At 44.2% G+C, this 27,827-nt stretch overlaps 1 protein-coding gene across 3 annotated transcripts; it reads right to left on the bottom strand.

Moving 5' to 3' along the window:
* Nucleotides 1-27,827, bottom strand: LOC139265477 (D-beta-hydroxybutyrate dehydrogenase, mitochondrial-like). 3 transcript variants are annotated; one of them, XM_070882497.1, is made up of 6 exons: nt 27,720-27,827; nt 20,942-21,002; nt 16,098-16,208; nt 7,219-7,360; nt 4,756-4,908; nt 1-1,385 (listed from the first exon to the last, which is right to left on the bottom strand). In XM_070882497.1, the coding sequence occupies exons 1-6, from the start codon at nt 27,782-27,784 to the stop codon at nt 916-918; spliced, it is 1,002 nt and encodes a 333-aa protein (XP_070738598.1). In that variant the 5' UTR covers nt 27,785-27,827; the 3' UTR covers nt 1-915. The 3 variants fall into 3 exon arrangements, with proteins under 3 accessions (XP_070738598.1, XP_070738600.1, XP_070738601.1); XM_070882499.1 differs by having other exon boundaries at nt 27,692-27,773; XM_070882500.1 differs by lacking the exon at nt 16,098-16,208.

Here is a 27,827-nt window from a genome sequence, read left to right as displayed (position 1 = left end):
TTAATGTTTATTAAAAACAGTAATTTACACAATTTCATTAAAGTTCCCTTCGATGCAAACAAATCACTTATGTCAATGTGTCCTTGCAACTTCTACAGTACTGATTCAGAAAATGAGGTTCTAGTCATTTAAATTAAAACAGTAATTAAATTAATTTGCTAACTTTAAATAGGCATGTCAAAAATAAAATCTACACAATTTACTTCAAAGCACAAAGCCTTTTCAAGAAGCGGAACAGATCTTAATATATGCAGTCACATGAAAACATAGTGCAGGCTGTGTTTTTCAATTTATTAAAAGTGCTTGAATTTCCAACAGAGCAAATATGTAATGTAACAGTAATACGATACAAGTCTGAGATGGGTAGCTATTGAATCAATTCACAGCCAGCTATACCCAATCCATACTGCTTGGCTACAACTGCCTCCTCACACACGTGCTGAGTTTAGCTCCCAGCTGGCAAACTTCAATGGTTTTAGAGCACAGGTACCAGTATCAGCATTCTTAAAACATTAAAAAAATCTCTGTTCGAGTTTATAAGTAGTACCAAGAAATTATACAGGTCTCCCTGAACATTTTTTGAATGAGACTTAATACTTCATTTGAAATTAAGGTTATGAGGTGTGAAACAGCCTCCCTGAGTAGTTTGACGAGACTGCATTTCCAGAGGCAGATCGTGACTTATATTGTCCCTTCTATGGCCATAAACAGCATCAGAATTGGCCAAAACCAGAAAAATTCAAATCTTGATAACCATTAAAGGGAACTTAAAGAACAGTGCATTCTTCTTGGTGATCCCATTGTGTAAATGTTATATTTAAACACTGCCATAGTATCTTACAGTATTAATTTGATCAATAAGAAGGTACAATGCAATTTTTTTTTTTTTTAAACAGGTATCTGATTACAATCACTTCAATGAATGTAAATGCGGTCAGATATTGCACCTGGAAAGTGGGTCATAATTTGCATCCTTAACCACCAGTAGTAATCCATTGGATTGTAGCGGGTGTACGGGGATGCAGAGGTCAGTGCATGACTGACATTGTTAATAACCAATGATATGTCTCCGGAACCACCCACAAGATAAGATTGCATTTTTACAATCTGTTCATCAAAGTAGTCCTTCCCATAATCCTTTCGAATGATGTCCGGCAGATCATTCCACATTTTTTCTGTAATTATTTTGACGCGTTCTGGACTGTAAAGATTGGTGGCAGCTATGAAGTTACCAGGTTCAACAATACTAACTTTTACACCCCAGCGGTGCATTTCATAGCGCAAGCAATCCGAGAATGCCTCCACTCCAAATTTAGTGACACAATAAGGAGAACGAGCAGGATTGGCCATCCGTCCCAGCATACTTGTGATGTTAACCACACGACCTTGTCACAGGAATAATTGGGAGATTAAAACATTGCATCATTATTACAGCGAGACGTTATACGGTATTCATTCTTCAGTACATCACTTCAAGGTAGCATCAAGTGAATTGTTGTAATCTGTGTTTTATGTGATTACAAAGTTTTAAAGTATAAAGCTCGGTGAATTCATACAAAGCGGTGGGTCGCATCAAACAAACACTGTCGGAGGTGCTGTCTTTTGGATGAGACGTTTTACCGAGGCCCTGTCTCCTCTCTCGGGTGGATGTAAAAGATCCCATGGCACAATTTCGAAGAAGAGCAGAGGAGTTATCCCCGGTGTCCTGGCCAATATTTATCCCTTATTCAACATAACAAAAATAGATTGTCTAGTCATTATCACATTGCTGTTTGTGGGAGTTTACTGTGCACAAATTGGCTGCCATATTTCCGTCATTACAACAGTGACTATACTCCAAAGGTACTTCATTGATTGTAAAGTGTTTTGAGATGTCCGGTGGTCATGAAAGGCGCTTTATAAGTGTAAGTCTTTCTTTCTATTAGATTGTAGTTTTTTGCTATGCAGACCAGTGCCTGTAGAACGTTCCCAACACTTAAGGAGCTTCTGGCAATTCTACTTTGGCTAGAGGTAGAGGAGGAGGTAGCTTAGGACCAGGGAGCAGACAGAGCTGCAGGGAGAGCAAAGAGGAGGAGGAAGGCATTCAGGAATCCTTACCCTCCCAAAAGTTTATAGGCCCAGGACAACAAACCAACAGTCCAAGAATCAGTGCACAAGGAAGCTGCACTTTTCTAGGGAGGTTACCAGAGTTCTGTCACTTCTTGAAACAGGGTTTAATTAGTAATCTTATAGTAAAAGATAATATGATAGAATGTCATTTTAAGTTTGAAAGTGACATGGTTAAGTCCAAAACTAGGGTCTTAAATTTAAACAAAGCCAATTATGAAGGTATGAGGGACAAGATGACGGAGGTAGATTGGGGAATTAGATTAAAAGATATGACGGTAAATAAGTAATGGCAAATATTTAAAGAAATAATTCATAATTCCAAACAAATAAAAATTCCACTGGAAAGGTGATACAGCCATGACCGACTAGAGAAGTTAAGGATAGTATTAGATTAAAGAAAGCTTACAATATTGCCAAAAAGAGTAAGCCTGAGGATTGGGAAGGTTTTAAAAATCAACAAAGGATGACCAGGAAATTGATGGAGGGAGAAAATAGAAAATGAGAGTAAACTAGCAAGAAATATTCAAACAAATTGTAAGAGCTTTTATAAGTATGTAAAAAGGAGATTAGCAAAAGTAAACCTGGGTCCCTTAGAGGCAAAGACATGAGAAATTATAATTGGGGAATAAGGAAATGGCAGAAACAAATATTTTGTGTCTACCTTAATAACAAAGAAAGGAAAGTACAGACAGACTTGGATTTGTATAGCGCCTTTCACAACCTCAGGACGTCCTAAAGCGCTTTACAGCCAATTAAGTAATTTAAATGTAGTCACAGCTGTAATGTAGGAAATGCAGCAGCCAATTTGTACACAGCAAGCTCCCACAAACAGTAATGTGATAATCATCAGATAATCTGTTTTTATGATGATGATTGAGGGATAAATATTGGCCAGGACAACGGGGATAACTCCTTTGCTCTTCTCCAAAATGGTGCCATGGGATCTTTTACATCCACCTGAGAGCGCAAACTTCACTCAGTTTAACGTCTCATCTGAAAGACGGCATCTCCGACAGCACTCCCTCAATACGTCACTGGAGTGTCAGCCTAGATTATTGTGTTCAAGTCTCCCACAACCTTCTGATTCAGAGGCGAGAGTGCTACCAACTGAGCCACGGCGGATACTAGAAGACATAAGGAACAATTATGGGGAACCAAGAGTCTAATGAGAGTAAGGAACTTAAAGTAATTAATATTAGTAAAGAAAAAGTACTGGAGAAATTAATGAGATTAAAAATCGACAAATCCTACACTCGAGTTTTAAAAGAAGTGGCTTTCTGAGACAGTGGATGCATTGGTTTTGTCCTTCCAGAATTCCCTAGATTCTAGAACAATCCAAATGGATTGGAATATTGCAAATGTAACCCCACTGTTCAAGAAAGAGAAAACAGTGAACGATAGGCCAGTTAGCCTGGCATCAATAGTAGGGAAAATGCTAGAATCTATTATTAAGGGGGCACTTGAAAATCACAATATGATTACTCAGAGCAAAATACTTTTATGAAAGGGAAATAATATTTGACAAATCTATTAGAGATTTTTGAGGGTGTAATAAGCAGGGTAGTTAAGGGGGAACCAGTGGATGTTGTATATTTGGATTTTTCAGAAGGTGCCACACAAGTTGGTAGTGGGCTCCTCCACACTCGGACATACTGTGGAAGCTCTCTGACAGGCAGTCCAATGCATTCAGCAATTGATGTGAGCACCTGCATTGAGGCAGGACCGCCTCCTGATTTTGCACACTCCCTTGTGCTGTGTGCCAGCTTCTCCAGCACGATGAGTGCTAGTGGGCTCATTTGTGCTCTGTTGAACGGTTTTGAATATGTATGAGGCAGCTTCGCAGAGAGTGCATGATGAGAGGAAGAACCAGCAGGTATGGACAAGGTGGTGAAGTCTTTGCGAAGGCAATAGAAAATCCAAAGTATGCATGCAAGCAGAAAGAGCTGCCGTGAAATGTCCTGTTGTGATTCAAGGAGAGGCATGGGAAGGAAGGACCATTAATGCTGAGGCTAAATTATGGTGGTGCAGGACTGTGCTGTCAGAGAGATGTATTATCATAGCGGTTCTGGAGAAGTCGTTAATTTGTTTCTCAATTGTTACCAGGTTTTTTGAAACCTCTCTCCATTGCTGCTGTGAAATTTTCCTAGCACCAGGTGCCACTCAGGGCAACATAACCTCGTCCCTGCTGCTCGATTAGCACTTCCAAGGCACCATCAAAAAATTTGGGGGCCCTAGATGCAGTCATCTGGACAGCAGATTCTGAAAAACAAGTGCTAGTAACCAGCAAATGAAAAGTCCTTTAAGAGGTACAGGCTGGCTTTAAGTAGGAGCAGCCCTGCTGGATTTCCTGCTGTCAAAATCGATGAGCAAGCTGCCTACAGGGAGCGTGACTAGCGCTGGCAGCTTGCCAATTTTATTACCATGATGCCCAACCATGAAAATGGTTTAGGGCATCCCGCTAACGCCATCAGATGGATGGAGTGGATTCCCTGCCCATCACCTGCCTGATTTATGCAATGTCTGAAAATCAACCCTCATTAAATTAAGCAACTTATACAATGGTGTAACGTTCAATGCAATTGGGTTATTGAATACCCAGGGAACAGCTCTGCACCACACACACTACTCAAGCTAATCTGCACTTACCTTTTGCTCTGCGAATGTAGGGTAGGAAGCCCTTGGTCACACGGATAGTACCCCACAGGTTAACCTCTGCAACTTCCTTATAGGTATCCATGGTGGTAAACTCTACTTCCCCAAAAGTTGAGATACCAGCATTGTTAATCAGACCCCAAAGACCTAATCAAAGGAAGCAATTAGTATTTTGAAATATTTCAGTCATAAGACAGATTGAAATGACAGATTCGTGACAATATAACCTAACCCAATACATTCTTTAAAAGAAGGAAAGTGTGAGGAAAGTACTTTTTCATATCACAAAACACTTACTAGATATTTTTTTCAACTCCTTTCTTAAAAAAAAAAATTCCATCACAAACATGGAAATCTTTAAGTAGGGTCTCTCCTGCTCCCCACTAGATATCTCCAGTGGTGTCAATTAATCAAGGATCCTGAAGTGTCCTGGACTGACTCCATTGCAAACAGCAGAAAAAATGTCACCTCTACCTGTAGCATGGTTTCCCCAAGTCAGGTAGCTTCAGTGCTCCCACCCAATGTGATTTTGCAATCCGACGGCAGAGTCACTCCAGAATACATGGAGGCACCATCAGCAGCTGGAATCACCAAAGCTGAGCCAGAGGTGCTTAGGTTGTGATAAAACTGGCATTTTCTAATGCAAAAAAGGAGAGCACTTTGAACCAAAAATACTCCCTCTTCTTCCACTGCTGTCAATCAATCAATCAATCATAGACAGTCCCTCGGAATCGAGGAAGACTTGCTTCCACTCCTGATTTGAGTTCTTTGGTGGCTGAACAGTCCAATACGAGAGCCACAGACTCTGTCACAGGTGGGACAGATAGTCGTTGAGGGAAGGGGTGGGTGGGACTGGTTTGCCGCACGCTCTTTCCGCTGCCTGCGCTTGATTTCTGCATGCTCTCGGCGACGAGACTCGAGGTGCTCAGCGCCTTCTCGGATGCACTTCCTCCACTTAGGGCGGTCTTTGGCCAGGGACTCCCAGATGTCGGTGGGGATGTTGCACTTTATCTGGGAGGCTTTGAGGGTGTCCTTGTAACATTTCCGCTGCCCACTTTTGGCTCGTTTGCCGTGAAGGAGCTCCGAGTAGAGCGCTTGCTTTGGGAGTCTCGTGTCTGGCATGCGGACTATGTGGCCTGCCCAGCGGAGCTGATCGAGTGTGGTCAGTGCTTCAATGCTGGGGATGTTAGCCTGAGTAAGGACGCTGATGTTGATGCGTCTGTCCTCCCAGGGGATTTGTAGGATCTTGCGGAGACATCTTTGGTGATATTTCTCCAGCAACTGCTGTATACACATACAAACACCCTTAATTCCACTCTATTGACAGAAATACAATGTACTTTAGGAGCACAATAGGATTCTTCCTTCCACCTACTCTCATTTTTATTTCTATTTATACGACTGTCATAGACGACAGCGGTGGAGAGGTTATATCTTGAATGTACTTTCTTCCTGACTAAAGCAAGCAATGCTAGAGTAAACTTTTATACAACAACAATTTGTATTCATACAGCACTTTTATTATAATAAAACATCCCGAGTGTACAGGAATATGAAAGACAAAAATTTTGACATCGAGCCACATAAGGAGAAATTAGGGCAGGTGACCTAAAGCTTGGTCAAAGAGGTAGGTTTTAAGGAACGTCTTAAAGGAGGAAAGAGAGGTAGAGAGGCGGAGAGGTTTAGGCAGGGAGTTCCAGACCTAGGGCCGAGGCAACAGAAGGCACGGCCACCAATGGTTGAGTAATTATAATCAGGGATGCTCAAGAGGGCAGAATTAGAGGAGCACAGGTATCTCAAGGGGGTTATGGGGCTCATGGAGATTACAGAGTTAGGGAGGGGCGAGGCCATGGAGGGATTTGAAAACAAGGATGAGATTTTTGAAATTGAGATGTTGCTTAACCGGGAGCCAATATAGGTCAGCGAGCCCAGGGGTGATGGGTGAGTGGGACTTGGTGTGAGTTACGACACGGGCAGCCGAGTTTTGGATCACCTCAAGTTTACGTAGGGTAGAATGTGGGAGGCCAGTTAGGAGAGCGTTGGAATAGTCAAGTCTAAAGGTAACAAAAGCATGGATGAGGGTTTCGGTAGCGGATGAACTGAGGAAAGGGCACGGAGATGGAAATAGGCGGTCTCGTTATGCTGCAGATGTGTGGCCGGAAGCTCAGTTCAGGGTCAAATACGGCACCAAGGTTGCGAACAGTCTGGTTCAGTCTCAGACAGATGTTAGGGAGAGGGATGGAGTCAGTGGCCAGGGAACGGAGTTTGTGGCGGGGACCGAAAACAACCGCTTCGGTTTACCCAATATTTAATTGGAGAAAATTTCTCCTCAAATATACAAAAATAGAATTTGTAAAAATCCTAAAGCTTTTAGAAGTATTATTGGCTTGCACATAAATTTTCATCATTAGTTGTATTTAAATAAACTGCATAGGTGGCCTCTTAAAACCAACTAACCTTTTTCTGTATCCGTTAAATGTTCTCTCACAAACTCTACCGCTCTCGCTACCTCCTCATCTTTGCTAACATCTAACTGGACGACAACCATCCGATCACTCTTCATATCCTCCAGCTTCTTTGTCCCTTCCCCACCTTTATCCTGAAAGCAGAAAGTTACTATCAGTGCAGAATCTGTACAAGGTTTCAATTCATCTCTAGCACCATCATTGGATAGTCTGTGTTCACAGCAGCTTAATACATCTCTGTGAAGTGGTTGAACTCAAGGTTGGTACCCAAGATTTCCCACAGGTTGAGCTCTTGATGCTTAGGCTGTCTTAGGGTAACAGCAAGTGGAGATGAGCCACCTTCCACACCAAGAAAAGAACATTAGTATTGGTTTGACAACACGCAATCCCTTTCGTATCAAACAGCACTGAACTAATCCTGTTACAGCAGGGCATTTAATATTGAGGTTATAAAAGGTCAAAATGATCAATTGTAGAACTAAATTCACAGCATGTAGATTTTGACCAATTTACCAATATGGCCCAGGTCCAAAAAATTGATTGGAAAGTATATATATGTGGACAGTGGGTAAGGACAGAATTGGGCTTGGCTGTGATATCTTCATGGTAAAATAATCTTCAAATTCACAGATAAAACTGCCACTTGAGTGAATTACAAGGGGGCAACCAGCACCCAATGACTTCTATTCCAACAGGAGTCACACTTTCAGGACATGAATATGCAACTTGCAGAATTTCTTCAGGGATAAGATCATAATGGTCCCCAAAGTAATCCATTCAGCATTTTGAAAGTTCAGTCTCCTGTCCAGAATGCTGGATTCAATACAGATAAACATAAATCTGAATAAACAGCCAAGCTGAATAGATGTTTGAATCTGAGCAGACACAAAAACTTGGACTTTTCAACTTAATAACAATCACCAGCCTCTGGAGACTGGAGTAACAATGCTTCAATTCATTTCAATTTAAAACCATTAGAGCTGCAAGAGAGAAAACTTAACTAGTAAGTTTCCCCGTTTTATTATTTGAATTTGGCGTTGCGCAGCCTGTCCTTTAGCTTCGGGGGGGGGGGGCGGGGGGGGGGGGGTGGAGCCTAATGTCTGCACCAAAAAAAACAATCCCCCCCCCCACCCCCTTCTGCGCATGTGCGAAAAAAAAGGATGTTTTTGAAGTGACGACTATGGGCATGCAGGCCCAGTACAGCTCCTGAACTGCATTCGGCCATTTTTAAAGAGCCAGTTGTGTGTGAGAATTTCAATTCTCATTGGAAAAATCGGCACTGCAATACAAGATGCAACGTGGCTCAAGGACCAAGAATTTCTTACAGGATGAAGTGGAGGCACTGGTTACTGTAATTGAGGCCAGATGACACGAGCTAGACACTAACGGAGGTTACATAAAAATTTCACCAAAGGAAATGAAGAAACTCTGGAACCAATTTGCAGAAGATTACTATGCAATGGTGACCACCCCGAGGTCTGGAGGCCAGTGCAAAAAGTGGCAGGACCTTGGTCAAGTAGTTAGTGTATGTAATATTTTCATTTATTCAATGGAATTGCAATTGTAAATGTGACCATCTGTATATGTCCCATCCAGCAGAAAGACACCCTCTCTTAAAAGTTATATTTTCATCTTTGCAGAGGAAGGTGACACACAACAAAAGGGAAAGAATTTGAACAGGAGGAGGCCCGGCAAATCTGCAGCCACTGACACCCTTGGAAGAGTGGGTCGCTGCTTTGATGGGAGAAAAACAACCACTGCTGCACAAGCTGGGCCCACACTCGAGGGAGAGGGCATGTCCTGAAAATTCCACAGTCTGGCTTTGCTAAATGTTAAGTACTGCGCGGGCTAGCCATGCTTCGGTTCATGGGGATGTGTCCGTCAACTACGTTTCAGTGATGCAATGTGCTATCATTCATCGTGGTCCTTCAAATGCTGCCTGCACTGTGTGAGCCTACTCATGCCACCCTGCCCCCTCGTCTGCTGCTAACCATTTGTCTGTTCTGTTATATTTTGCAGAACTTGAGGCCAACCCTGAAGAGGCTGAAGACGATGCAGGAGATTCAGACGCAGACGAGCCTGAACAGGAGAACATCTTCCAATCCCACCTTCCAGACCAAGAGCATGGGGGGAGGGGGAGATGATGGATGAAGCCCCCCACTGTTGTACTCACTCTGGAGGAGGTGCAAGTGCCATTCATTGAGGTGCCAGGCCCTTCTCTGAGTGGTGCGAGTGTTGGGGCAGTCCATGGTTTCTCACAGTCCAAGGCTGGGGATTCCAGTGGGGTGCAACAAGGCACACCCAGGGCCCCACCATCCGAGGCTGCAGGTCCCAGTGAGATCCAGCGAGTCACACCCAGGGTAAGGAGGGGAAGGAGAAATTGACAGCGCTCTCCTGAGGATGTAACAGATGTGGTTCAGATGATGGCAATGAGTTGGGAGAGCATTGGCCTTACAAGATCACTCCTGGACACCGTCAGTGGGGTGGGTGATGAAGTATCGGGACTGTCGGGAAATGGGAACACTGTCTGGGCACATGAGGGAGGGAATGTTGCAGGTAGTTGACACACTGTCAGGGCACATGAGGGAGGGAATGTCGGAATTAGCTGCTGCAATAAGGGAACACGTCCAGACCCCGTGCCAGACAGAATCAACTGCCACTCCCACTCCAGTCCCCAGACCAGCCTCTGAAGAGGCACAAGCTGGGCCTTCCACATTACTGCCTGCCACCCGCCGCCCCCCCATCAAGAAGTGCGCTTTACCCGAGATGTTCGAAAGAATAAGCTTGGTACCAACCCGAGAAACACTGTGCCACCGCCTGCGGGCAGGGGTGGAGTCAACAAGACCAAGCGCAGCGGGCGGTCTTAGAATAAGGTGGAGGAGAGATGGGTGCAGCCTTTCTTTGCTGTTGTTAATTGTTGTTGTTACTGTTATAACTGCTCAAGTTAAAAGTTTTTTTGTAAGTTATGTAAATTTACAAGTTTAAAAGTTTGAAAGTGATCTTAACTGAAAACGTTAAAAGTTTGATACGAGAATATTTTTTATTAGAGTAAAGTACAAACAAGTGTCAAACTTTTGAATAAAATATATTTTAAATTATAACTGAATCATTTCCATTATTTGTTCCATTATTAACACAACCTTTTGAACTAAAGAAGAATCATTTCCATTATTTGTTCCATTAACACAACACAACATTACAGAACAGGCCCAAACAGTAAACATGGTCCATGTGGAATAGTTGCCGCTGAACCTTCAACATAGAAACATAGAAAATAGGTGCAGGAGCAGGCCATTCGGCCCTTCGAGCCTGCACCGCCATTCAATGAGTTCATGGCTGAACATGCAACTTCAGTACCCCATTCCTGCTTTCTCGCCATACCCCTTGATCCCCCGAGTAGTAAGGACTACATCTAACTCCCTTTTGAATATATTTAGTGAATTGGCCTCAACAACTTTCTGTGGTAGAGAATTCCACAGGTTCACCACTCTCTGGGTGAAGAAGTTTCTCCTCATCTCGGTCCTAAATGGCTTACCCCTTATCCTTAGACTGTGACCCCTGGTTCTGGACTTCCCCAACATTGGGAACATTCTTCCTGCATCTAACCTGTCTAAACCCGTCAGAATTTTAAACGTTTCTGAGATCCCCTCTCATTCTTCTGAACTCCGGTGAATACAAGCCCAGTTGATTCAATCTTTCTTGATATGTCAGTCCCGCCATCCCGGGAATCAGTCTGGTGAACCTTCGCTGCACTCCCTCACTAGCAAGAATGTCTTTCCTCAAGTTAGGAGACCAAAACTGTACACAATACTCCAGGTGTGGCCTCACCAAGGCCCTGTACAACTGTAGTAACACATCCCTGCCCCTGTACTCAAATTCCCTCGCTATAAAGGCCAACATGCCATTTGCCTTCTTAACCACCTGCTGTACCTGCATGCCAACCTTCAATGACTGATGTACCATGACACCCAGGTCTCGTTGCACCTCCCCTTTTCCTAATCTGTCACCATTCAGATAATAGTCTCTCTGTTTTTACCACCAAAGTGGATAACCTCACATTTAACCACATTATACTTCATCTGCCATGCATTTGCCTACTCACCTAACCTATCCAAGTCACTCTGCAGTCTCATAGCAGCCTCCTCGCAGCTCACACTGCTGCCCAACTTAGTGTCATCCGCAAATTTGGAGATACTACATTTAATCCCCTCGTCTAAATCATTAATGTACAATGTAAACAGCTGGGGCCCCAGCAAAGAACCTTGCGGTACCCCACTAGTCACTGCCCGCCATTCTGAAAAGTACCCATTTACTCCTACTCTTTGCTTCCTGTCTGCCAACCAGTTCTCAATCCACGTCAGCACACTACCCCCAATCCCATGTGCTTTAACTTTGCACATTAATCTCTTGTGTGGGACCTTGTCGAAAGCCTTCTGAAAGTCCAAATACACCACATCAACTGGTTCTCCCTTGTCCACTCTACTGGAAACATCCTCAAAAAATTCCAGAAGATTTGTCAAGCATGATTTCCCTTTCACAAATCCATGCTGACTTGGACCTATCATGTCACCTCTTTCCAAATGCGCTGCTATGACATCCTTAATAATTGATTCCATCATTTTACCCACTACTGATGTCAGGCTGACCGGTCTATAATTCCCTGTTTTCTCTCTCCCTCCTTTTTTTAAAAAAGTGGAGTTACATTGGCTACCCTCCATTCCATAGGAACTGATCCAGAGTCTATGGAATGTTGGAAAATGACTGTCAATGCATCCGCTATTTCCAAGGCCACCTCCTTAAATACTCTGGGATGCAGTCCATCAGGCCCTGGGGATTTATCGGCCTTCAATCCCATCAATTTCCCCAACACAATTTCCCGACTAATAAGGATTTCCCTCAGTTCCTCCTTCTTACTAGACCCTCTGACCCCTTTTTATATCTGGAAGGTTGTTTGTATCCTCCTTAGTGAATACGAACCAAAGTACTTGTTCAATTGGTCTGCCATTTCTTTGTTCCCCGTTATGACGTTCCCTGATTCTGACTGCAGGGGATCTTCCTTTGTCTTTACTAACCTTTTTCTCTTTACATATCTATAGAAGCTTTTGCAGTCTGTCTTAATGTTCCCTGCAACCTTCCTCTCGTACTCTATTTTCCCTGCCCTAATCAAACCCTTTGTCCTCCTCTGCTGAGTTCTAAATTTCTCCCAGTCCCCGGGTTCGCTGCTATTTATGGCCAATTTGTATGCCACTTCCTTGGCTTTAATACTATCCCTGATTTCCCTTGATAGCCACGGTTGAGCCACCTTCCCTTTTTTATTTTTACGCCAGACAGGAATGTACAATTGTTGTAGTTCATCCCATGCGGTCTCTAAATGTCTGCCATTGCCCATCCACAGTCAACCCCTTAAGTATCATTCGCCAATCTATCCTAGCCAAGTCACGCCTCATACCTTCAAAGTTACCCTTCTTTAAGTCTCTGAATTAACTGTTTCATTCTCCATCCTGATGTAGAATTCCACCATATTATGGTCACTCTTCCCCAAGGGGCCTCGCACAACGAGATTGCTAATTAATCCTCTCTCATTACACAACACCCAGTCTAAGATAGCCTCCCCCAGAGTTGGTTCCTCGAAATATTGGTCTAGAAAACCATCCCTTCAGGCAGCAAAGCGTTCACAGATGAGCTGCTGGCGCAAGGCTCGAGCAATCGTTAAAGGGGCACGACAGCCCGCTGTTATGTTCCGGGTTCAGGTAGTTGCATGGCTTCCTCATCATCCTCCTCCTTGTCATCTGCATCTTCCTCCTCCTCCTCCTCATCAGCCACTCTCACCTCAGGTGGGCCTTCTACTACCAGCTGCTGCTGCCTCATGATGGTTAAATTATGCAGCAGCAGCACACAACAGTGAACTGACCGACAAACTCAGGGGAGTATTGCAAGTAGTCTCCGGAATGGTCCAGGCATCGGATACGCTGTTTCAAGATGCCAATGGTCCTCTCTATTATGCTGCGCGTCACAATGTTTTGGAGGTAGTCAAGAATATATTGGTCCTGAAATTCCGGTCGGAGGCTTCCCGCGGGCAATTGCCTTCGACCGGAAACATTTCTACGAAAGTACCTGGCGGTCCAGGAGGTGCCCTGGATTCCGGTGGGGAGGCCTTCTGTTCCCGCGCTACGAAGCGCGCTCCCGTCCTCCTGGTTCCCACGCAGAAGGTGCAGTCACGTGTGACTGCTCAATCAATCAGGTACAGCATTCCACAGCCTTCTCTAATAGCAATGAGAACTCCATATCTACGTGTTCTCATTGCTATTAATGAGAAAAAAAGAGACACCAAACACGTAATAAAAATAAAAAACACACCTCACATAATTAAAATTAATTGAAATTAAAGTTAATAAATATCAGACAATTTTTTTCCCCCGAGTTTTTTTTAAAAAGTTTTTTAAATTATGGTTAAAAATAAATGTAACATAGCGGGCAGGTTTTTAAAAATATTTGTGTTTAAAAATAGGTGTTTTTTTTAAATTTAATTTAATTATATTTTTGTATGTTTTTAAACTCTTACACCTGTAAAAGTAAGCTATGCGCCAGACTCAAGAATTTTGAGAACATTTGCTGGGCAAGATATGGGTAAATACCGCAATCTTGCCCTTGCAAATGTCCTCGTTCCCGATATGCATTGGATCTATCAAGCTCCAGCTTGACAGATTGAAAAGCCGGTTTTCAGCGCATGCGCATTGCGAGCAGAAAACTGGCTTTTCCGATGCCTTCGCGGGTCCGTTGAAAATTCATACGGACCCGAGGAGGCCGGAATTTCAGGGCCATTGAATATGCATGAAGCTTAATTTTGTTCAAACTTAAAACAGAGAAAATGGAAGTCTAATGCAATTCTTTAATTTTTGATTTTTTTCAAAGTAGCATCCCATCACCAACTGAACGTCTCCTCACCGGGCTCGAGGGTCGGCTGGTAGAATTGCTCCTTCGCCCGGACACAGGGGCTCGGCAAACACACCCCCTCCCCGGGCTCCCACTGCTGCATAGTGTAAGGCTTCTCATTCCTTCAGTTCGGCTTCTGCCCTCCCTCGCCCACCCTGGGCTTCTTTTGAAACTGAGACCCAAGCCCTTGTGTCCGGGTGAGGGACCGATTCTTCCGGCTGATGCTCCGACTCTCAAGCCCGGTGAGGAGACGCTCGATGGTGGAGTGGCACTTTGAAAAAAATCCATAATTAAAGAATTGCATTAGACTTCCATTTTCTCAGTTTTAAGTTTGAAAAAAATTAAGCTTTGTGATGCACATTTAATGTGTTCTTGACTTCCTCCAAAACTTTGCATAAAAACAATGACGTCGTTCTGTGCCGATTTTTTAATGTGCGCTGGTTTATCTTAAGTGCCCAGAAGGTTTTTTGGGGGTGGTCACATCGCCGTCCTAGGAAAAACGTAATCTGGCCAAACTTGCATAAATGTGAAAAACTGGCCTACACATCAGGTTACGCTCCCCATGACGCAAAAAAAAACTAATCTAAAAAAAATCGTAACTAACTGAGTTACACTGGCATATAAGCTTTGGGGAAACTTAGATATTTTAATTTAGGCCCAAAAAAGCAACATATGCCAAAAAAAACGGCACAGATAACTGGGGAAAATTGAGCCCAATGATTTCGCTGCATTTGCGACTTAATACAAACCTGCTTGTTAACCGGAAAGGCTGTAAACATTTATTTTGCAAGTCCTGTGTATTTAGATCCATCTTGAGGTTCTTTACAAGTGCACAATTCATTGCAAGAGGGATGGAGTACAAAAGCAGGGAGGTCCTGCTGCAACTGTATAGGGTATTGGTGAGGCCGCACCTGGAGTACTGTGTGCAGTTTTGGTCACCTTACTTAAGGCAGGATATACTGGCTTTGGAGGGGGTACAGAGATGACTCACTAGGCTGATTCCGGAGATGAGGGGGTTACCTTATGATGATAGATTGAGTAGACTGGGTCTTTACTCGTTGGAGTTCAGAAGGATGAGGGGTGATCTTGTAGAAACATTTAAAATAATGAAAGGGATAGACAAGATAGAGGCGGAGAGGTTGTTTCCACTGGTCGGGGAGACTAGAACTAGGGGGCACAGCCTCAAAATACGGGGGAGCCAATTTAAAACCGAGTTGAGAAGGAATTTCTTCTCCCAGAGGGTTGTGAATCTGTGGAATTCTCTGCCCAAGGAAGCAGTTGAGGCTAGCTCATTGAATGTATTCAAGTCACAGATAGATAGATTTTTAACCAATAAGGGAATTAAGGGTTATGGGGAGCGGGCGGGTAAGTGGAGCTGAGTCCACGGCCAGATCAGCCATGATCTTGTTGAATGGCGGAGCAGGCTCGAGGGGCTAGATGGCCTACTCCTGTTCCTAATTCTTATGTTCTTATGTTATGTTCTTATGTACAATGCATTTTTGCAATAATTGTAGCTCCAAAAGCTTTCCTGATCAGAGTTTCTTTCTCAGCAAGTGAAGCAGTGACAGCACTTGACCAGATTAGTGCCACATCCTGCCTCAGTTAAATAGGACAACTCCCATTAGGAGACCAATCATAATAAATGCACAGTAAAAATCATTAGAGTTGAATAGATTAATTATTTTCTGTACAAGGAGATCCCCATTATATAGCATTACGGACTATTTTCTGGAGTATCCTCTTAATGATATTGAGCAAAATGTCATGAGGTTTTGCTCCTTTTATTATTTGATAAAGCATTAAAATATTAAAAGGAGAGGATATTTCTCCCATTCCAAATCATTTATTTTGATAAGAATCTTTGTGAACAAAACATTCCACTTTGCTTTGAAGCCACTTCTCAAACCTTGTGCAACTAAGAGGCAATAATATCGGTACCTTTAACAGGCATCCTGCAAATATTTTGAATCCTTTTTCATGCAGGTGTTGGGCCATTGATAATCCAAATCCAGTGTCACATCCTGTAATGATGATACTTTTGCCTTCAGTCTGGTTTAAATAATAAAAAAAATCAATGCTGTAAATGCTTTAAGAACTTGCATTTAAGTAGCGCCTTTTACAACATCCAGACACCACCCCCCCCCCACCCCAACCCAAAAGCGATTTACAGCCAATGACGTACTTCTGACATGTAGTTGTAATGTAGGAAATGTGGCAGCTATTTGCGCACAGCAAGCTCCCACAAACAGCAATGAAATAATAACCGCATACTATGTTATAATGATATTGGTTGAAGGATAAATATTGGCCAGGACACCAGGGAGAGCCCCTCTGCTCTTCTTCAAATAGTGCCATGGGATCTTTTACCTCCACCCGAAATGGCAGAGGAGAACTCGGTTTAATGTCTCATCCAAAAGGTGGCATTTCCCAATAGTGCAGCACTCCCTCAGGTATTGCACTTAAGTATTAACCTAGATTATGCGCTCAAGTCTCTGGGGTGGGACTTGAACTTTGGATTCAGAGTCGAGAGTGTTACCAACTGAGCCAAGGTTGACACCTATGTTTTCTCTTAATACTTTATATCATTTTTATTTCTTATTCCTCTAATATCACCCCACCCCAAGTGAGTGAAAGCAAATCTTCTCAGACTCTGCCAACCGTTGTTTGCAATTAGATAGGCGTACACGAACACCACAGCTCAATTCCTCTTCCGTTTCTAATCTTTCTGCAGAAGTGACTCTTCGCTCAGCTGGCTCAAAAGATCAGGCAGCTTGTGAATGGGTGGTCCTGAGAAATAATTCATGGTACTAGGCATGCTTGAGACACATATGTAGGAAAATTCTTAAAATTATATTTATACAGCCGATAAAACTTCATTTTATTGATTGGATATTGAGAACAAAATCAGTATTACAAACCTTCCAAATCTATGTTCAAAGCCAAGCAGAACATGGAAATAATTCAGAGTTAACAGTATTCCAGAGCCATCCCATTGGAACCATTCTTCTGGAACTGCAGTCAGACCTTTGCTCAAATCAGGCTGTATGAATACCAGGATACAAGTACCATCAAACTTTTCTAATACAAACTTTTCTAATAACCCTAACCCTACAATCTTCGAGCTAAGGGACAGCGGGAGCTTAACTCGGTCACAAAAAAGTCCTCAAATCAATATCCAGTTCCAATGTTGGGTAAATTAAAGAATCACATCTCGAAAATTAAAATAATGCTAACATTTGCCTCATTTCTAGCTTTAGCCAAAAAGTAGGAAAACAGATCATTGGCCCTGTTTTCTGGTTTTAATTTCAGACTTGATTTCCTCCCAATGTCTCACCTATTCATACATTCTCATTCTTTAACTTATTCTTTAACTTGTTTCTTTGCATCGTCTAATGTAAAGACCATGTCAGTCACTTAACCACTCCCGTTTTCCTATAAGCATGTTACAGGTAATTTCACCTATACTTGCTCTCTCCTGTTTAATTTCCCCCCCCCCACTCCTCTCTTTTCTTCCAAGTACATTCAAAAGTTTAAGTTTATTTACTTTCCACTTTTGCAGTTCTAACGAAGAGTTACACCCGAAATGTTAACTTGTTTACCTCTCCACAAATGCTGACTGACCTGCTCTGTCTTAACAGAATTTTCTATTTTTGTTGCTTTTTGAAAACATTTAAATAATTATCCGCTCAGGTCCGTGATCAATTTTTGATGGGTCAGAACAGACAGCCAGATGTGATGATGAAACAAACAATCTTCGTTTTGCATAAAAATTTTTCATTATCAAAGCCATGTGATGTTCTTGCACATAAATATCAAGCTAAGGCTTTGTTTGCAGTCAATAATATGGCATACTACAAATGCAATTCTGCACAGCATACTTTCCGCAGATAGCCTTCAAATCCCACCCATAACGTGCTCAGAATTTATGGGACTGCCCTTATCCCCCACCATCTTGCTCCACCACAAGGTTGGCATTGAACAGGAATGTTACTACATTTAATTACATAGAAACATAGAAAATAGGTGCAGGAGTAGGCCATTCGGCCCTTCGAGCTTGCACCGCCATTCAATAAGATCATGGCTGATCATTCACTTCAGTACCCCTTTCCTGCTTTCTCTCCATATCCCTTGATTCCTATAGCCATAAGGGCCATATCTAACTCCCTCTCGAATATATCCAATGAACTGGCATCAACAACTCTCTGCGGCAGAGAATTCTACAGGTTAACAACTCTCTGAGTGAAGAAGTTTCTCCTCATCTCGGTCCTAAATGGCTTACCCCTTATCCTTAGACTGTGGCCCCTGGTTCTGGACTTCCCCAACATTGGGAACATTCTTCCTGCATCTAACCTGTCGAAACCCATCAGAATTTTAAAAGTTTCTATGAGATCCCCTCTCATTCTTCTGAACTCCAGTGAATACAAGCCCAGTTGATCCAGTGTTTCTTGATATGTCAGTCCCGCCATTCCGGGAATCAGTCTGGTGAACCTTCGCTGCACTCCCTCAATAGCAAGAATGTCCTTCCTCAAGTTAGGAGACCAAAACTGTACACAATACTCCAGGTGTGGCCTCACCAATGCCCTGTACAACTGTAGTAACCCCTCCCTGCCCCTGTACTTAAATCCCCTCGCTATGAAGGCCAACATGCCATTTGCCTTCTTAACCGCCTGCTGTACCTGCATGCCAACCTTCAATGACTGATGTACCATGACACCCAGGTCTCGTTGCACCTCCCCTTTTCCTAATCTGTCACCATTCAGATAATAGTATGTCTCTCTGTTTTTAACCACCAAAGTGGATAACCTCACATTTATCCACATTATACTTCATCTGCCATGCATTTGCCCACTCACCTAACCTATCCAAGTCGCTCTGCAGCCTCACAGCATCCTCCTCGCAGCTCACACTGCCACCCAACTTAGTGTCATCCGCAAATTTGGAGATACTACATTTAATCCCCTCGTCTAAATCATTAATGTACAATGTAAACAGCTGGGGCCCCAGAACAGAATCTTGCGTTACCCCACTAGTCACTGCCTGCCATTCTGAAAAGTACCCATTTACTCCGACTCTTTGCTTCCTGTCTGCCAACCAGTTCTCAATCCTCGTCAGTACACTACCCTCAATCCCATGTGCTTTAACTTTGCACATTAATCTCTTGTGTGGGACCTTGTCGAAAGCCTTCTGAAAGTCCAAATACACCACATCAACTGGTTCTCCCTTGTCCACTCTACTGGAAACAGCCTCAAAAAATTCCAGAAGATTTCTCAAGCATGATTTCCCTTTCACGAATCCATGCTGACTTGGGCCTATGACATCCTTAATAATTGATTCCATCATTTTACCCACTACTGATGTCAGGCTGACCGGTCTATAATTCCCTGTTTTCTCTCTCCTTCCTTTTTTAAAAAGTGGGGTTACATTGGCTACCCTCCACTCCATAGGAACTGATCCAGAGTCTATGGAATGTTGGAAAATGACTGTCAATGCATCCGCTATTTCCAAGGCCACCTCTTTAAGTACTCTGGGATGCAGTCCATCAGGTCCTGGGGATTTATCGGCCTTCAATCCCATCAATTTCCCCAACACAATTTCCCGACTAATATGGATTTCCCTCAGTTCCTCCTTCTTACTAGACCCTCTGACCCCTTTTATATCCGGAAGGTTGTTTGTGTCCTCCTTAGTGAATACCGAACTTGTTCAATTGGTCTGCCATTTCTTTGTTCACCGTTATGATTTCCCCTGATTCTGACTGCAGGGGACCTATGTTTGTCTTTACTAACCTTTTTCTCTTTACATATCTATAGAAGCTTTTGCAGTCCGTCTTAATGTTCCCTGCAGCTTCCTCTCGTATTCTATTTTCCCTGCCCTAATCAAACCCTTTGTCCTCCTCTGCTGAGTTCTAAATTTCTCCCAGTCCCTGGGTTCGCCGCTATTTCTGGCCAATTTGTATGCCACTTCCTTGGCTTTAATACTATCCCTGATTTCCCTTGATAGCTACGGTTGAGCCACCTCCTCTTTTCCTAATCTGCCATCATTCAGATAATATTCTGCCGTTGTGTTTTTGCCACCAAAGTGGATAACCTCACATTTATCCACATTATACTGCATCTGCCATGCATTTTCCCACTCACCTAACCTGTTCAGGTCACCCTGCAGCCTCTTAGCATCCTCCTTGCAGCTCACACCGCCACCCAGCTTAGTGTCATCTGCAAACTTGGAGATATTACACTCAATTCCTTCATTTAAATCATTGATGTATATTGTAAATAGCTGGGGTCTCAGCACTGAGCCCTGCGGCACTCCACTAGTCACTGCCTGCCATTCTGAAAAGGACCAGTTTATCCCGACTCTCTGCTTCCTGTCTGCCAACCAGTTCTCTATCCACGTCAGTACATTACCCCCAATACCATGTGCTTTAATTTTGCACACCAATCTCTTGTGTGGGACCTCGTCAAAAGCCTTTTGAAATCCAAATACACCACATCCACTGGTTCTCCCTTGTGCACTCTACTGGTTACATCCTCAAAAAATTCTAGAAGATTTGTCAAGCATGATTTCCCTTTCATAAATCCATGCTGACTTGGACCGATCCTGTCACTGCTTTCCAAATGCACTGTTACACACTAAGTAACCTGGGATGCTGAACGTCTTCCATTATAACATGGAACTTACTGTAACTAAGTTTCACTTAACTTCATAAAATGTTATTGCGTATAATTCAATGACCTTTAACTACTTCACTTTGGAATAAAAAGCCTCCATCACACTGAGCCACTCACCACTACTGGCTGACTTGCAAGTGATCGAACAGTTGTGTTGCAAATTGCTGGCTGCACTCCACTGAAACACAAGATAGCATGAAACAAAACATATAAATTATTATACACAGGATGCAAAAATAGTTTCTAGTAAAATTTTAGGAGAATGAAAGACACATTTTTTTTAACACAGCATGGACTCAAGTTCATGAGACCGAAGGTGAACAGGCATTTTAAACTCAATTATCTAACACACAGGGAAGGCAAGTAATGTTGGTAAATTTAAGAAGGGACTGTCATCGTATTTGCATAACACATCAACCCTCTTCCTTACATAGTCAAATAAAGTTATATCAGTGTGGACGATGTAGATAAATAATGGGCCATAACTTGCCATGGCAGGGCATCTGCATCTCACCAAAGCTGAAGCCTGTCTTTGCCTGAGAGCCACATGCGCACATTTTGGGCTCAAGTTTCGGGTGGAGTTGCTCCAATTGGAGCAACTAGTGGAGTAGCAACTAGTTTAGTTTGGAGGATCTTAGAAATCGCAATTCTCGGCATTTACTTTGCTCCAGTTCTAGTGAGTTAGTTTAGTTTTGTTTAAGTTCAGTATTTTTTTCCAAAAGGGGGCGTGTCCAGCCACTTAAGCCTGTTTTGCAAGTTTAGGCAGCGAAAACTTACTCCAAACTAACTTTTGTAAGTTCTGAAAAACCTTACCTACAGTTAAGTTCAGTGCAGGCACAGCCAGAGACGGGGGTGGGAAGCATTAAACATATCACTTAAAATGGCCTAAAACCTCTTGCAATGATATTTTGCCTTATATCTGCTGAGTGAGGACAGTTGTTTCTCTTTTTATGAATAAGCAAGGGTAGGGTCCCGGCTGAGTTAGACACATCAACAGGGGGAGGAGGGGGGGGGGGGGGGGGGGGGGGAGTGAGGAGAAGAAGAGTTAGAAGATTTTCCAAAGCACTAAACACCTTCACAACATTAAAGCAGCATAAGTACATTTAAAGCACTAAGCACTAAACAAAGCAGTACATTTAAAGCACCAAGCATTAAACGAAGTACAAAAAGTAATAAGCAATTAATTAATAAAAAATAGAAGGAACCTTGCACCTAAAGCACCAAGTTCAAAGTAATAAGCAACCAATCAATAACAAATAAAAAATAGAAGTCCTACCTTTATGTGAAGGGAAGGTGTTTCTGTCAGCCTCTCCATGTCTGTGTCAGTGACTCTATCTGTGTGTTTCTAACAGTGAGAGGTGGAGGGGGGGAGGGGGGGGAGGAGGGAAAAGAGTGGGTGGTAGGGGGAGGCGGGGGGGCGGAAGGAGGGGGGGAGGAAGGAGGGAGGCTGAAGGGGGGGGGGGGGAGAGGGGAGGCTGAAGGCAGGGGCGGGGTGGTGGGGAGGGAGGCTGAACGGAGATAGGGGGGGAGGCTGAACGGGAGGGGAGGGGGAGGCTGAACGGGAGGGGAGGGGGAGGCTGAACGGGAGGGGAGGGGAGGGGGAGGGGAGGGGAAGGGGAGGGGGAGGGGAGGGGAGGGGGAGGGGAGGGGAGGGGAGGGGGAGGGGAGGGGAAGGGGAGGGGAAAGAGAGGCTGAACGCAAGGGTGGGGGAAAGAGGCGGGTAAACGGAGGCTGAACAAGGGGGGAGGCATCGAGGTTTATTAGGGAGGGAACTACAGAGCTTAGGCCCTCGGCAGTCTGTGACAACATAAAGAACTCACACACTGCAACTACCAGGAGTTTTTGCACCCGAGACAATTTCAGAGGCACAGTACCTGACTTTACCCACACTCAATTACAGACACTTGTCTCCTCAGCACCCACCCACACACAACATTCAGGTGAGTCAGACGATCCTACAGTAAAAAATATTCTCACACACGTCATTGTCAACCTTTTATTTACAAGATTTTACAGTGAAATAACCAGCTGTGAAATATTTAAAATATCACAAATACAGTGTCATCAGATAAACTCACCCAAACACTTGGTACACTTTAGCTGCTCTGGTCAGTACCAGAGGTTTAACTGCAATGATGAACTTATACCAGCTTGCATAAATGAAAACTATTTCTCAGTTCGATTCATACAACACGGCAGCGTGCCTGCAGAGCGTCGGGCTGCGAGGAGCTACTGCACATGCGCACACACTCTAGTGCGCATGTGCAGGGGTCCCGACATTGTTTTCAGTGCCAGGACCTGGCTCCCCCCCACCCACCCACCCCTTCTGCTGCGCTATGTCGAGGCCGAAGATGTTCTGAGGAGACCGGAGAATTAGAAGGTAAGTTTTCGCTGCCCTTTTTATTCTAGAAAGTCGACGCACGTTATGGAGGTGCGCCATTTTTGCAGGGAGCGGAAACTTGGGCCCTTAGTGTGCCCAACAGTCTTGAGTTACAGTAAGCCCCTTTTGTTTTGATGTGCACCCCAAACCACTTTGCATCAATATTAAAGTGGTACGATAAAAGGTAGCCTTAATTGAAAGTTATGGAACAAAGGCATTCAGCCTATCAAACCTATTCCTTTCACAGAGCACGTATAATTGACTCTATCCAACCAATTTCATCTCCCAAGGAAACATTCTGCATAGTCTCCCCCTACCCGAGGGTAAATCAAGTAAAACTCCAGGATATCTCACTAACCTTGCATCCTATATTATGGAGTTATTGACGTGTTCAAAGTTCCCAGCAGTTCAAGAAAGGTCTTTCAACCATTTCCATTTGTAAATTTTCAGATTTGACAGGAATTTTGAACCCATTGACCCCATTTGAACTACCATTGACTGTTCCATTAGAGACTGACTCCCTGCATTTACTTTAACTAAGTGTAAGCCAATGACATTTGTAGACCACCATGTTCATGAATCTGCAATGCTGTAGGTTTACACCATGGAATGCAAGTGCTGAATGAAGGACTGTCTGCAGTTGGCTGCGCTCCAGTAAAATCCAAGCACCTTATACTGACTAACTCTCCTTCCTCTCCTGTTGCTAGCCAATTAAACGCTGTTAAATTAAAATCAACTGCTGTATCCGAGAGTCTTCTCCTACTCCCTCACTACCCTAAGTATTGTATATAATATATATTATATATATATGCACAATAAAAATTCTTAATTTCAAATACTGTTGATTTTATCCTCAGTTTCATGCTCAGCCCATGTTAAATAATCTTCACAGAGCAGAGACGTGGATACCAACCATATGTAAGGACATTAAGACAAAAGGTATGGTTAAATAAGACCAGTTTTGAGAAGTAATTTAAAAGTGGGGCAAAGGTGGGGGTTGTAGAAAGTAGGGCTGAAAACACTGCTACCAGTTTTAGAATGGAGGGAGGCATGTTGTATTGTTGGCCAGACTGGAAAACTGAGGGGATTTGAGGCAAGAAATAAGGGTGGGGAAGGTCATGGAGATTGAGCAAGACAAGACCTTGGAGGGATTTGTAGAGACGGATTTTGAAACTGAGGTGTTGGAGAATAGGGACCCAGTGTGATTCAGTGACGATTGGAGTGATGGGCAAGTGGGACTTTGTACGGGATAAGACTGGCTTTGCGGAGGGTGTACTTTGGGAGGCCATACTGTGAGAGGCCAGTGAGAAGGGCATTGAAGAAATCAGGTTGTGAGGTGAAAATGCATGGACAAGGCTTTGATCAATGTGGGAATGCTTTTACCAGGTGCAAGGGTTTCACGGGCATTTGCTGGGCAGTAGTTGGGCAGATAGCCCAAATCTGTGCCAGCGTCGGTGCAGTAGATCTGTCAAGGTGAACCTTGACAGATCGCAAGTTCCGTGTTTTCACGCATGCGAAACATAAGAAATAGGAGCAGGAGTAGGCCACTTGGCCTCTCGAGCCTGCTCCGCAATTTAATAAGATCATGGCTGATCTGATCATGGACTCAGCTCAACTTCCCTGCCTGTTGTCCATAACCCTTCACTCCCTTATCATTCAAAAATCTGTCTATCTCCACCTTAAATATAATCAATGACCCAGCCTCCAAAACTCTCCGAGGCAGAAATTCCACAGATTTACAACCCCCAGAGAAGAAATTCCTCTCATCTCACTTCTAAATGGACGACCCCTTATTCTGAAATTATGGCCCCTAGTTCTAGGTTTCCCCACAAGGGGAAACATCCTCTCTGCATCTACCTTGTCGAGCCCCCTCAGAATCTTATACATTTCAATAAGACCACCTCTCATTCTTCTAAACTCCAATGAATATCGGCCCAACCTACTCAAACTTTTTTCTTAAGTCAACCCTTCATCTTAGGAATCCACCTAGTGAACCTTCTCTGAACTGCATCCAATGCAAGTATATCCTTCCTTAAATAAGGAGACCAGAACTTTATGTAGTGCTCCAGGTGTGGCCGCATCACTACCCTGTACAGTTGTAGCAAGATTTCCCTGCTTTTATACTCCATTCCCTTTGCAATAAAGGCCAACATTCCATTTGCCTTCCTGATTACTTGCTGGAGCTGCATACTAACTTTTTGTGTTTCATTAACAAGAACCCCAAGGGCCCTCTGTACTACAGCATTTTGTAATTTCTCTCCATTGAAATAACAATTTGCATTTTTATTCTTCCTGCCAAAGTGGATAACCTCACACTTATCCACATTATACTCCTTCTGAAAAGTGTTGGCTCACTCACTTAGCCTGTCTATATCCCTTTGCGGATATTTTGTGTCCTCCTCACAACTTACTTTCCCACCCATCTTTGTATCATCAGCAAACCTGGCTACTTTACACTCGGTCCCTTCATCCAAATCATTAATATAGATTGTAAATAGTTGGGGCTCCAGCAACAATCCCTATGGCACCCCACTAGTTACCGTTTGCCAACTGGAAAATGACCCATTTATCTCGACTTTCTGTTAGTTAGCCAATCCTCTATCCATGCTAATGTACACTGTCAGCGAGAGCACAAAATCCAGGCCCAGGAAAACTGGAGATGATGATGTAGGGATGGAAGGAGGAGCCATTGCTGCGGTTGTGCTGGCTGCAGTGGGAATGGCAAGAGTTGAAAGATTTATGGCTGTAATGCATTTTAGGACATCCGGAGGTCACCAAAAACCAGTGTTATAAATGAAAGTTCTTCCTTATGTGTTGATTCTTTGGCCTCAACTGGAGTGGTGTGTCCAATTCTGGGCACCGCACTTTAGGAAGGATGTGAAGGCCTTGGAGAGGGTGCAGAAAAGATTTACGAGAATGATTGCAGGGATGAGGGACTTCAGTTATGTGGGCAGACTGGAGAAGTTGGGGTGGTAACTCCTTAGAGCAGAGAAGATTGAGAGGAGATTCGATAGAGATGTTCAAAATCTTGAGGGGGGGGGGGTCTGGACAAAGTAGCTGGAGAGAAACTGTTCCATTTGGCAGAAGGGTTGACAACCAGGGACGCAGCTTTAAGGTGACTGGCAAAAGAACAAAAGGTGAGGAGGAAAAACTTTTTTTTTTTTTTAAAACGCAGCGAGGGGTTAGTATCTGGAATGTGCTGCCTGAAAGGGTGGAGGTGGGCTCACTCACCGCTTTCAAAGGGAAATTGGTCAAGTAGCTGAAAGAAAAAAAAAATTGTTGGGCCCATGGGGAAAGTGTGTGGGGGGGGAAAGTGTGGGGGGGGGGAAAGTGTGGGGGGGGGGGAAAGTGTGGGGGGGGGGGGAAAGTGTGGGGGGGGGGGGAAGTGTGGGGGGGGGGAAAGTGGGGGGGGGGGGAAAGTGGGGGGGGGGGGGAAAGTGGGGGGGGGGGAGAAAGTGTGGGGGGGGGGGGAAGTGTGGGGGGGGGGGAAATGTGGGGGGGGGGGGAAGTGTGGGGGGGGGGAAGTGTGGGGGGGGGGAAGTGTGGGGGGGGGGAAGTGTGGGGGGGGGGAAGTGTGGGGGGGGGGAAGTGTGGGGGGGGGAGAAAGTGTGGGGGGGGGGGAGAAAGTGTGGGGGGGGGAGAAGTGTGGGGGGAGAGAAGTGTGGGGGGAGAGAAGTGTGGGGGGAGAGAAGTGTGGGGGGAGAGAAGTGTGGGGGGAGAAGTGTGAGGGGAAAGTGTGGGGGGAGAAGTGTGAGGGGAGAAGTGTGAGGGGAAAAGTGTGGGGGGAAAGTGTGAGGGGGAAAGTGTGGGGGGGGGAAGTGTGGGGGGGGGAAAGTGTGAGGGGGAAAGTGTGGGGGGGGGAAGTGTGGGGGGGGGAAAGTGTGAGGGGGGAAAGTGTGGGGGGGAAAGTGTGTGGGGGGGGGGGGAGTTGAGGTGCTCTTGCAGAGAGCCGGCACGGGCTCGATGGGCCAAAGGGCCTCCCCCTGTGCTGTAACCATTCTATGATTCTATGTAAAACGATAAAAGGAGATTTAACCGGGTAGAAACGAGAAAGGATTCTCTCTGCTGGAGGAATGCAGAACGAGAGGGGGGCAGAATCTTAAAATTTAGAACCAATTTATTTGGAAGTGATATCAGGAAACACCTTCACACAAATGCTCCGGATGCGAAATTGATTAATATTTTCCAAGACTGAGATTGGTATTTTTTTGTTGGGTAAAAGGTATCAAGGAACATGGATCAAAGGCCGGTCAGATGAATTGTTGCTGCGGCAACATTCCCCACAAACCACATGGATTTGAAGTTGTACGCGACGTGTAAACTCAACCCAGACATAGAATTAAATCATTTTGCTTTGCAAAGGTAACAATTGCTGCCTCAATGACAGGCGCCTCCAGCAGCTCAAGGGAAAAAAATCACATTTATAAGGGAATTATTTGTACAATCTTGTCCGAGGAGTGATTAGAGGGAAGCGAGCACTGACTCACCGGCAGCCCATTGTCCGCACTCCCTTACCTCAGCACTGGAGGGGCTGCCCTCCGCAGCGCGACCCCCACACTCCGCCTCACACAGCCGTACATGCCGCCCCGCCGGCTCCCAGCGCTCGCCAAGGTCACTCGGCTC

Source organism: Pristiophorus japonicus, chromosome 6 (genome assembly GCF_044704955.1).
Source record: "Pristiophorus japonicus isolate sPriJap1 chromosome 6, sPriJap1.hap1, whole genome shotgun sequence".
NCBI classification, from domain to species: domain Eukaryota; kingdom Metazoa; phylum Chordata; class Chondrichthyes; family Pristiophoridae; genus Pristiophorus; species Pristiophorus japonicus.
This window is presented reverse-complemented; position numbering and strand designations above follow the sequence as displayed.

Coding starts and splice junctions, on each gene's coding strand:
- LOC139265477 (XM_070882497.1), bottom strand. CDS start 27,784: ATGTACGGCTGTGTGAGGCGGAGTGTGGGGGTCGCGCTGCGGAGGGCA. Junction 4,909..7,218: donor TTTAACGGATACAGAAAAAG/GTTAGTTGGTTT, acceptor TCCTTTGATTAG/GTCTTTGGGGTCTGATTAAC. Junction 1,386..4,755: donor CTACATTCGCAGAGCAAAAG/GTAAGTGCAGAT, acceptor TCCTGTGACAAG/GTCGTGTGGTTAACATCACA.